The sequence below is a fragment of the Poecilia reticulata genome, linkage group LG21 (assembly GCF_000633615.1).
Source record: "Poecilia reticulata strain Guanapo linkage group LG21, Guppy_female_1.0+MT, whole genome shotgun sequence".
NCBI classification, from domain to species: domain Eukaryota; kingdom Metazoa; phylum Chordata; class Actinopteri; order Cyprinodontiformes; family Poeciliidae; genus Poecilia; species Poecilia reticulata.
In genome coordinates, this window is record NC_024351.1 from 25,706,973 (window position 1) to 25,719,043 (window position 12,071).

General features: G+C 40.7%; 1 protein-coding gene across 1 annotated transcript in view; it reads left to right on the forward strand.

The window, feature by feature from the left end:
- tnfrsf21 (tumor necrosis factor receptor superfamily, member 21) overlaps positions 1-11,170 on the forward strand; it is a 40,312-nt gene extending 29,142 nt beyond the window's left edge. Inside the window, exons 5-6 of the mRNA XM_008398608.2 lie at positions 6,882-7,152; positions 8,756-11,170. Coding sequence (XP_008396830.1) covers positions 6,882-7,152; positions 8,756-8,985 — 501 coding nt within the window. The 3' untranslated portion in view covers positions 8,986-11,170. The remainder of the gene's footprint in view (positions 1-6,881; positions 7,153-8,755) is intronic.
- Positions 11,171-12,071: the final 901 nt, after the last annotated feature.

The following is a 12,071-nucleotide window of genomic DNA, read 5'->3' on the forward strand; positions in this document are numbered from 1 at the left end:
AATTCTGGTTTTACTTTTCTCACTGTGAACTTAACCAAGCCTGRTGCGCRGTGATATATCAGAAGAGAAGAGCTAAACAAACTTCTCTACTTCGTTAACATCAGATTCCATGCCAAGCAAGAAGATAATAMGTTCCTGAAAACTAAGGATGCACCAAGRGGGAAGTGTGGGACAATATCAATATCCATGACCAAAATGGCTCTTTTGGGCGGTAACTGATATTTATTGATATTGTATATATTACATGCATTTCACTATGCTTTTGAAACTTAGAAAAAACAACCACCCCACTAACCTACCTCATCCTCTCCCCGTCCAGAAACAAACAGCAACAAGATGGAAATCAWTAGTTTTATTCATCAGACCGAAACCCATATGTTAAAAAATGGCCCTTCATCTACCCCCGACCCTTTCACAAGAAATGAACAATGTTTGTGTTCCTTTTAAGGAAACGATGGTAGCACAAGCCGAGCAGGATCATAGAATATAAATAATTCAACAAATCAGATTTCATCTATATTGAAGCCTTGGTCCCTTTTGCATCTGAGGATCAGAGGATTTTGTTTAGGTGACCCAACTGTGGCATAAAAGTCCATGACTGATGCTAAAGTCATTTAGATTTGTTTCTTTGTAACGTTTTAAAAAAATGTTTCTCCTACTTATGCTAATCCAAGAAAAATAAAACGGTCGTAATTTATGGGCTGTTACCGAGATCATGACCGTTTGATGAACTGCATGTTAGTTCTTAATTCACAATGAATCAGTTGTGCTGCATTTTTGGGAAGCGTGTCAATGCGTCTTYTTACACAACGGAGATATCTGAGGCCGGGTTTTGCTTTGTCATTGTGTCAGTGGTTTTCCTGCTGCAAAAAAAAATAAATAAATGGAGCGTCAGCCTCCTGGTTGACGTTTCTATTTTTGTCCCTGCTTCACCGTGAGAGCTGAAGCCAGACAGAAGACGAATGTAATCGCTTCCCTCCTCTCATTTCTGTTTCTGCTCACAGAAAGCCTGSAGGCATTCTGAGAGAGTGGAGCAGAACGTCCAGGCTGTGTGTTCACAGCACTGCAGTGATGCTAAAATAGTTATGAGCAAGAATCTATGCTTCGGTGGAAAGCCTAAAAGCTTCTTTTTAAAAAAAATTTTTTTATTAACTTCGTCTGTCAACAGAAACATTGATGGACTGATGTCACAAAAATAGTTACACAGTTAAATATTACTATGAGGTGAGACTTTGGTGTTTTAACCTGTAGTAAGTTTGTGGTTAGCATCCATTAGTTAGCCTACAGTCCATTATTATGCTAGACCACCAACAAAATATCACAGTCATGGGTTTAAATGTTTGTATCTTTGTGAGGAAGCATTTCTTTTTTGTGGCTCTTGCACATAGTTTAAGTGATGAAAGAAAAAAATGGGTTTTCACATACAAATCCCCCGTTTTATAAGATCAAAGTTGACTAGTAAAGTGAGGCAAAGCCTTTGTGGATTATGTGTCTGAAAGAGATTGCGTTGCGCCTTTCGACTTCTACGGTGAATGACTGATTAAAGAAAAGCTCTTGTGAGAGTGCAGTAAATTAAAGCATCATGTTGAAGACCATGGCAAAGTTCACACAGAGCTGCAAAACAGAACGGAACGACCTCTTCTTTTATCACCATGTCCTTTATAAAGTAACTCGATTTAAAATTTGCCCTGATACTCAAAATCAGAAAGAAAATAAACATTTTTGCTGGAGTTCGTAGGTTAGATTATTGGGTCTAATTCATTATATTACACAAGTTACTGTCATTCTATTAAGGTGATTTGGTGGAACATTGAGTCCTGGCATGCATTAGAAGTATGCGAAGTTGACGCAGTGTTGTATATTGTCTATGTGTTCTGGCAATCAATGTGAGATTGTCAGTGTTCTGCTGCATCATGACCATGCTACCTTTCTGTGATTTTATAATCTGACACGATGAAGGATCAACTGACTAACTGGGCTCAAACTGTCTAATGGAACTCTAAAATGTTCTATTAGACAGATGTGGCACCATCAGGCATCTACAAATTGTACCCAGGGACGAACCGGGTTTGCGGAGGTCCACAGTTCTCTTCCAGTTATCGTTCCTGTGATTTATTCACACAATCAAGTCGTTTGTGAGCCATGGTTCTATAATCAGACACTTACAAAACCATGGCACCATCATCAATAGGGTTAAAAGAAAAATCATGTGTGTTCAGTACCATGTGGGAACTCGAAAATACCTCCCGTTGCACCTTTGAGCAATCTTTCACAGTCTACCACTAAAGGGCAAAAACATTCCAATCCAATTTTGCCTTTTAACCATGAAAAGACACAAAGGCAATTCGTGACATAGCTTATGGCTTAGTGTTTATGGCTTACTTCCCATTAGCAGCCTTTCAGTCCCTTCTCCAACAAGCCCCAGAGCAAAAGAGCACATGCTTTTCTTTCTAAAGAAAAAGACAACATTTTCGAAGAAGTCCCTCTTGAACCTTTTTAAATGCAATTGGGGGCTGTCGCCATCACATGTCTGTGATTGTGTTTGTCCCGCTGGGGTGTGTAAGTGAGCATCCAAACCCAAGCTGAAGGGGGAAATTCTTCATGAGATCACAGTTAAAACTTCAGATTAAAGACATTTAAACCGACTCTACAGGAAACATACTGAAGAGGGCAATCTGTCAAAGAACAAGATCTACAGTACAACAAACAGCAAATATGCAAAGGGTGTTAATGATCAACATGAAGTGGGGAGTTGGAATGAGTACATGAGACATGAGATATGGCCTGCACTGTGTGAAATGATGCAAACCCTTTGGAAAACGTGTTCACCTCCTCACCTGTGGTGGCGCTGCATCAAGAACCACTGAAATAAACGGGACAAAAAACTCTAAAGAAGCACATACTGAGAGCAACTTTCTTCTTCATGAAATGCGAACAAAAATAGAGTGTCATCAGATTTTAGCAGTTGATTTCTCTCTTGTCTAGAAGACAAAAGATCACTAGCCGTTTCTCCCACTGGTGCTAGACACACAGGGTTGTTTTACCCAGAATGCCCTGCGATGTAGTCTGTTTTGGGGAAGTTTCTAGTCCACTTGGTATTCGTGTGCACGTCAACCAAACCAAGACCAAGGCTTGTAGGTGGACCAGGGTTTTTGTTTTCGTTTTTTGGTCCGCATCAGAGTTTAGTTACACATTCACACCTCCCCAAATTAATTGGAAGTTTGATTAAAGTGGACTAAAGAAGGCTGTGGTGAATTCACCCTCAGAGTTGAGAAGCTGAACGTACAGATGGAACAACACAGAGGGAGCCCAGTTCCACTTGAGTCTGCAAAAAAAACATTTTTTTGGAGTGACAAGTTAATCTTTTGATCTGATAAAGTGAATCTCTCCCCGCTACCCTTCATTCTGCTGCAGTCGGCCACTTCTGCCAAATGAGCCTGGCTGGCACAGTCCCTCAGAGTGTGCACATCTAAACAGCCTGTGTGCTGGGGAGTTGTGTGTGTCTTGTCCCCAGCAGGCCCTCGCGTTGCGCTGAAAACAACGGTCAGCAACTCAGTCTGGTGGTTTTCTCGCCCACACGCACAGGAACACACAAGCCTCTGAGCTTTCTGGAGCCGCCGTTCTCGTTCCTCTCCGTGACCCCGTATCTGCTTCGTCGTCCTCTGCAGTTCAATATGTACTGTGTGTGAATAGCGGTGCATGGAAACGGAACTCCCATTGGTTTACAAGAGGCTCTCAGATGGAATACATAGATATTTGCGAAAGACTCTTCCTGGGTGGCCCGTCATGCTTCACTGGGGACAAAGCTTCTGTTGTTTGCCACTGTGGTCTGACGTTATGCGTAAACTGTAATCTGCTACTTCATCTAGTTGATTAAAGTAGATTTACTCAGTCATGAAAAGCATTTTGATGGAAAACGAAGCACCAAAACGCATACTGCGAGCAAAATGTGGTTAAACACCAAAGTATGATTTATATGTTGAAGCCTTCAAAGTAAGCCCTTTCTTCTTTGATAACAGCTCTGCACACAGTCATCAGTGCTTGAAGCAGCTTTATTACTCCGTCAGCTTGAGGACTTGTGGGTTCCTTTGTGGGAACGCCGTGTACTCTTTGACTGATTTTCCCTTAGTGGTCGAACTCATCTTTTCTGGGGTTAGACCAGATAATTGCAGAGGTAGGCAGATCTGATACCATCTGTCTTTTCTCTTCCTTCTGGCTCAACAACCTCCTTTGGACCTATATGTGAATTCTGGCTCTTCATTTATTTCAAAAACACTTTAGTGCGTCTCTAGAAATAGATTGTCTATTTAGTTGGTTCTGTTAAGTTTGTACGTTATCTCCATCCAGTTGCAATGCAAATTTTAAGCGAAGTAGGCATATTTCCTTCTGTTGGTTTTGAGTGAATCGTCCAGGCATGATTTTGTGAGATGTTGACACATGGTTGTAATGAACAAGATGTAGAGATTGCAAAACAACATGGACCAATAATTTTGTAAAAATTGTGTTTTTTGGATTCTTGGACTCATGAACTGTCCACGTCTTCCATCCCTGCTACCTGAAAATTCAGCTGCTAGCATGTGACCATTATACAGCAACAGTCTTCAGTCAGAGGCTACTTCGGGTCAGGAGCAAGACTTCCTGGCCACAGCATCACCGTCTATAACGACGATGATTGAAGATACTTGATACGAGTTACGGCAACATTTGCATTTTCTTCATAATAAATATAGTATTTTTGAATTGAATTTAATTGAATTGAATCGAAATATCAAAGAACTTTGGAATTCACCAATTTTCAGACATTTTTTTCTGATGCCTGCTTCATTTTAGAGCCAGTCTGTCCTTTTTAATCCTTAAAAAGTGCTTGTGGCCAAAAGGCAAGAAGTGGGGTAAACCCTGGACAGGCTGTCAGCTCATCACAGGACAACACAGGATCACGCATTACAAACCGCTATGCAGGCTCACTAGCACATGAGGATCATACAGAATGATCATTAAAGGAACATGCTGCTTTTGGTCTGTAGGCAGAAGCTGGAGTACCCTGAGAAATGGTTTTTTTTGTATTTTCCTTTGTCATCTCTCAGGATTTTGTACTAAGGTGAAAAAAAGAAAATGACTCTAGAGGGTTTTTATCTACACTGATTTGAATACCTTAGGACTGACCTACTTTACTCTAAACAGCCATGGTGTCATTCAGCACAACTTAACCAAATAAGCAGTTGGCCAAACTGTGAAACAGAAACCAAAAATATTTGCTAACCAGCAGCTACAAGAGAAACAGATCTGTGTCACAGAAGTATTAGCTTAGCAAATTCTAGCATGACTTCCTGTCCCCTGGAGATGCTGTTTATGGTTCCCTGTGGATCTCTCTGTTTTCCTACAGCTGCTTTCAGAAAAACATTACTTCCAATTGTATTCATTCAGGGTATCGCTGTCCGGACTCTGCATATAGATGTAAATATGCCTTAGCTAGCTAAACAAAGCATGTGTGTTCTGTCAGAATACTGCAAACCAGATGTTAGGGAACAAAGGAGGAAAGCTGCCATTATGTTTCTGTTTCATGTTGTGAGCAAACATTTCTAACAGATTGGATTCAACAACTGAAGAAAAAAAACCCTGTTATGTCCTGGGTCCTATCCGTTATCTCGGGGATAAAATGACCTCTACTGGTATATCCTTTCAGCCCAAGTGGGACTTTGCAGTGAAAAACAAGAAGCTCTCTCATGAGCTCATCCCCAAACCAGTCCCTACTGGTTCAAACCACAGGTTCATTACCACACCAAAGACAGAGACACGAGGGAGCGAGGGGAGTGGGGGAGAGAGATAGGATAGGGGAAAGAGAGGGAGAACAGGGAGGATGGGAAGACAGGAAAAACCAAACAAAGAGACAAAAGCGCGAAAGTAGGAAGAACAGAAGAACGAGGAAGAATTACAGATAAAGAACCATAAAATTGCTCAAATTTAGTTGGGGGATACTAATGTTGTTACATATTTAACATGTGATTTCTTAGGCAACCTCAAAACACAAACCTTTATTTTATGACTGATGACATCTGCCAGCAGGAAGTTATTTTAAGTGGTCTTCTTTTAATCTGAAGTCATATCTCCATCTTCAACCGTCTCAAACAAGAATGAGAACCTAAACACATGGAAATAGGAAGTGTGCAAAAATACGTTAAATTTAATCATGTGAAGATTTTACCATATTTTTCAAAAACAAGTTATATTTATTCACAGAAACACACATGCAAAACTGATATACATCCCATTTTAAACTATTATCCCTAAGCATCATATGGCTTTAAGTATATATACCACTAAGGCCTGTTGCTTCATATTGTACACATAGTCATCTACTGCCATCTAGTGGTCAGAGTTTAGGCTAATTTTGGAACATGTTAGCTACCTAAAACATGTGTACTGAATTAACAAATTAACTTAATTTATAATCTGCTTGGTAGCTAAACATAAGATATCTGTCACTGTCTATAAATGAAGAGATGGGGTATATTAGGAATTAAATGGTTTGTTTACGAGATAGAACATAAGAATGAGAAGGGGGTTGAAATCTTTGCAAAACATGAACTGAGTTGAACTTCCTGCCTCTTAATGGCTGATGGAGTTCACCCCAACTCTCTTCACCTTGAAATTGTAGATAGAATAAAAAAGGAGAGAAAAACGGGGTAGATTGATTATGCAAAGTTGCCAGGAGCCAAAGGCTCTTTGGAATCATTTCTTTAACTTTTCAAATGAATGATTTCAACCCTTTTTAAAACATGACCTGAAATTAATGTCTCTTTATATCATCATTACTACTACTATTTAGACCCATTGAGGATTGGTTGATAGTTAAAATCCTCCTCTCTACTCTCTCCATTCAGTTTGACATCAACCAGCTGACGACCACTGTGAATGTAAGCCAAAGCCTCAGCCCCATCCACAAGCTGCTGGAGTCACCCAGCAGCATGGCCAGCAGTGGTGGAAGCAACAGCAGCGGCAACATGTACCGAGCCGGCGGCATCGGACCCGTCCAATCGCCCATGGACCGAACTAAAGGTTTCTTCGCCGACGAATCAGAACCGCTCCTCCGCTGCGACTCCACGTCGAGCAAAGACTCCGCCCTCAGCAGGAATGGCTCCTTCATTACCAAAGGTGAGAGGTGAAGTTCAGTCAGCACATAGTGAACTTCGAACTGTTGTTTGACTTGTCGCGTATGCCTTCAACCAAAGGTGGAGATCCCAACAAGATGAAGTGTTTGCTTACTTTACTTGCTCAAATAGTTTGAAAATGTCAGCATGAACTTTCTTATTGACATAATAATTGGTATTCATTTGAAAATGATCTAAAAAACTCAGCTCTGTAAATAAGCAAAAAGCTGTTGACATTCAAAGACTCCTTAACATCTCCAGGAGGATTTGTAATTCTTATGTAATCGATGGAAGTAGACAAAGAATAATGAAGAAGAAAGTGTCACTTTATGAGTCTGTCTGCCTGTGACTCGTGTTTTAGTCGTTACCTACTGCTTGTATCCAGATAATAGAACAGATCTTCTGTGTTCCCTGTAGAGTCACTCCTGTGAGTCAGTCTGACACAGAAACTGTGTCACCGGGTAACTTTGTTGTAAACGCTGCAAGCATCAGTGAGYAGGTTACACACTGCTCTGAACATGTGTGTAACCTACTCAGGTAATGTGATACACTGTACAATTCACATTTTAGACATAATGTAAAGTTACAGTGGTGGACTGGTGTCATGGTAGGAAGCACAGATTCTTCATTACAACGGAGCTTTCGGAGTTCAGTTGTTTCAGATTCTTTAAGTACTTAACAAATGATTCAGACTCTCATTAATGTTGGCTCATTGTTATTGTAATGTTACGACTGTTGAAAGAAATGTGGGAAAACATGACTTCCAGTTATAAGTAGATATTTGGGTGCCCCCATGTGGTCTGTTCTCGCTATTGCAATCTGTATATTCATGAGAAACCTAATCTGATTGTGCATGTTGTCAACACTATTTTAAATTTGTTTCCACAATTGATGAGAAATTGTTTAAGTTTTTTATTAGATTAAATCATACCAATTACTATAAGAGCTAAAGAACAAGAGCAGAAAGTTGCTTTACGGACTCTGGTGTGAAAGATAATTCCATCAATGTCCAAAATTACACTTCTAAACTGAACAAAACCATCTCAGCATTTTGATTAAAGTTCAAATTGAACCAGTTGTTATTCATTGTCAGTGAAGACTTTTAAGTAAAAACAATAATAATAGTGTCTCTCCACTGGAGGGAAGCAAAACCTAAGTTTACACCTTGGGGACGTTTCATCTTCTTAATTTGCTAACAGAAAAAAACACACAGAGTTTTAACAGGATTTTTGTAAGATTCACCAACTCAACTTTATTTCTTATAAAGAACATTATGAATGTAATGTAAGATTTATACCTCCAAAGAAAGGTACCGACTTCGTCCAGCCAACTGACGATAAATAAGCATTCAGCTTGTTAGCTAGCAAGACAATGTCAGCGGTGACTTACATAAAGCAATGAAGGTTTAAAACTTTTTAAGGTTGTCTTTAATGTTATTCAAGATAATAGTCATTATTGAATGAACATGCTGCTGGAAATAGAAATGTTTCACTACCTAATTTCAGAATGACAGGTTTGGGTAGTTCTCAGGTGAAGTATAATTGCAAAAGCTGTTGCACTCAATACAAGAATAATATAATTTAATCTTTTTCTTGTGACCCCTGCAGAGAAGAAAGACACGGTTCTCCGGCAGGTTCGCCTGGACCCATGCGACCTTCAGCCGATCTTCGACGACATGCTGCACATCCTGAACCCTGAGGAGCTGCACGTCCTCGAGGAGATCCCCACCGCTGAGGACAAGCTGGACCGGATGTTTGAGATCGCCGGAGTGAAGAGCCAGGAGGCCAGCCAGACGCTGCTGGACTCCGTCTACAGCCACCTGCCCGACCTGTTATAGTGGAGAGGGTAGGGGGAGAGGGAAAAATAAATAATGAAAAAAAAAGAGAAGAAAAAAAAAGCACACAGATGTTCAAAGGCAAAGGGATGGGGTGTAGTTGAGACTTAGTTTGAGTTGATTTTTTCAAACTGGTGGAGTTGGACTCATGAAGCCACTAGTGTAACACGGCTCCAGCAGGTTATTTACCTTTGGTCTGCTCCCTCTGATGAGTCCGGTCAATTCTGACCACTCCTTCGTTCCTTCTGTATAAACCCCCCCCTCTGTCGCATCACAGGACCACCGGTGATGCTAACCGTGAGGCTCCAAGGCCTTCTGGGTTTTAAAGAGTTGAGTCCAAACGGCGTGAATTATGTACAGACTCCACTCAACTAGCACTTTATTTATCTGAAACGGCCAACGCCTTCTTGTTTAAAGGACAATACCGGTGTTTTTTCTTGTTTGTGCCAATCATTTAGGCTCTTCTTGCCTTTACTAATATTTCAGTGTAAAAGTCATATTTATTATTAACACAACAGGCAATGGTATATAAGCTATAACTCTAAACAACACTGGTATTATTCTTTGATTAAGGTTCTTGTAAATCAAACGGATTGGGCTGATTTCTGAGTCGTGTGCCTAAACCTGTTCCCTTCCACAGATCCTCGCTTTGTTTCCTTCCTGCTGCCTGATCCTGAGGGGGGATGGGTGGTTTTTGGTAGCTTGTGACCACCAGCAGGTAGTAGCATCATTTCAACAGTCTGACACCAAGTGCATCGATTAAAATGACTCGAGACTGAAGGACTGCAGTGCCTCATAAAGCACCTCAGGCTTTTCCACATTCGGTCATATTGCTACCACAAACCCTATGTTCTTTCAATGGGATTTTATATTAAAGGCCAAACTCAAAGTAGGGTATTGCTATGAGGTGAATGGAAGAATATACAAATCAAAATTTGAAAAGCATAGTTTGCTGTTCTGTTGAATTTTCTGACCCGGCCACGTGTGGGCAGATTTTTTTTACCTCCTCCGGCAGTCTTAACAGATGGGATCATTTGGACCACACATGTGTTTTACGAGGTTTTCTTGGTGTGGTTTCTGGAATTGACGGTCTGATGGCACAACAGCCCACCTCCCTACGCTTCATCGCTGTCTGACCGTCACATTTACCACACTCCTCAAAGTCCAGACCTACATCCAGTCGAACATCTCCAGCTCCACTTCAAATTATATTTTGAGACACACTCTCCTTCCAACAGGCAGAACCTTTTCAGTTTTTAGATGTGAAAAGTAACCGCAAAAGCAAAGAACGACCATAAAATCCCAGAAAAATGCATCACAGGTTCTGGTTGTAAGGTGACAAATTGCTACAAAGCTCAGAGGATATCAATACTTAAACATTATTTTAGTTCACCTGCCAGTAGAAGAAATGCCCCCCCCCCCAGTGCAGCGCTGAGAAAGCGTTCCTGATCCATTTTTCATTTCAGAGCTTCCTGGCAGCATCAAGGGAAATAACTCAGTCCAATTTTCTAGATGTTTTATGTTCTTGATATTCCAATGTAATACTCATGCACTAATGGTAATTTCTGTATGTGCTTTTGTTTTGTTTTGTTTTCCATACTCACTTTGATTTACTATTATTAGTTATTGTAGCATGTGGGTTTCTCTGTCCTGGGCATTCGTATGTTTTTGACCCCCTCCATCCCTGGCTGGGCTGTAACATATGCATACTCTGTACTCTACTTGAAGTCTGTTACTTGAGCTCACCAATGAACAGAGTGCAGTCTACCGATTCCTTTCACCTTAAACAGTTTGCAAAAGCATCTTGAACCTCATAAACCCCCTCCGTCTTCAACGCATCACGGAACAAGGAGGCGACGTTCTGCCAGAACCTCTGTGGTGTGGACTCTCGCCTTTTGGCCTGGCAGTAGAGAACTAGGACATGATGGAAGGAGAACGGCTGCTTCAGGTACTGCAGCTTGGATGGATGTGTCTGAAGACGGCGCTGCTGTGGACTGCAGACAGGATGAAGGCGGGGAGGAAGTGTGAAGTGGCTCTACACTGCGCTGTGGGGTAGAAGTGACCTGTGGGGTACAAGTGGAGTGGACGTGTCTGAGGAGATGATTTAATCAAATTCACAACTCAAATGTAACCAGTATGTTTACTCTTCAGATTAACTAAATAAAGCTGATTTTTTTTTTCTTTTTCAGATTTTTGTGCAGAATTTTTTCATTTACATTCCTGGGAGTAYGGTATACTTCTGTTTGTCTTGTAATGTGTGTTGGGGTTATTTAAACTAACTCATCTGAACAGAATTTAGCACAAATACGAACAATAGTACAGAATAACTAACCTTAGTCGTTTCAGCATTTGGTCGGCTGCTAAATGAGAATTTCATTCTGCCAGCTGGGAATCTGACTGCAGGTGCAGCTGCTCAGAACCAAGTTACAGAAAAGAGAAACGGCTTAAAACATTTGAGCCTTTTAGATTTTAAATGAGAGTTGGAAGGACAGAGAAAAGTTTGTGAAAATTAAAAGGAATCAAAATAATACCAACAGGACTGAATTAAACCAGGCAAAGCCAATAAATCCTGTTCCACTATAGTTTCTTTTATAAGTTCAGGTAGATTTTTCTTTCATGCATATGTGCCAAGATATAGAAAACGTTTTACTTGTTGGTTATCATTTACAGCCATACAATTATGTATACAAGCCTACAGTTATTAAAGAGGCATTATTATACAGTATTATGCAGATTAGAGTTTCACTGAGAAGTAGCTCATATAATGAGGTTCCAGGTGTTTGCTAATTGCTGCTGGCTAGTCTGAAGGAGCTGAATTGGGGGGTTTTGGGGGAGGGGTTTCTGTGAGGTGAAAGCTTGGAAACTGCAGCTCCAAGGAGCTTAGTCCACCTAGGTGTTTTACACAGCTGAATGGTTGCCATGGAGATTAAAAGATTTCTCGAACCAGCATGAAAAAAATCAAAGCAACACCAGGTATGATTTTGGTGAAAGAATAACATTATGACATGACGTAATGGTTAAAAAACATTTATTTTACATAATACTGCCCCTTTAATGCCTCCCTCCTGCTCTCCTACCTCACCTGTAAC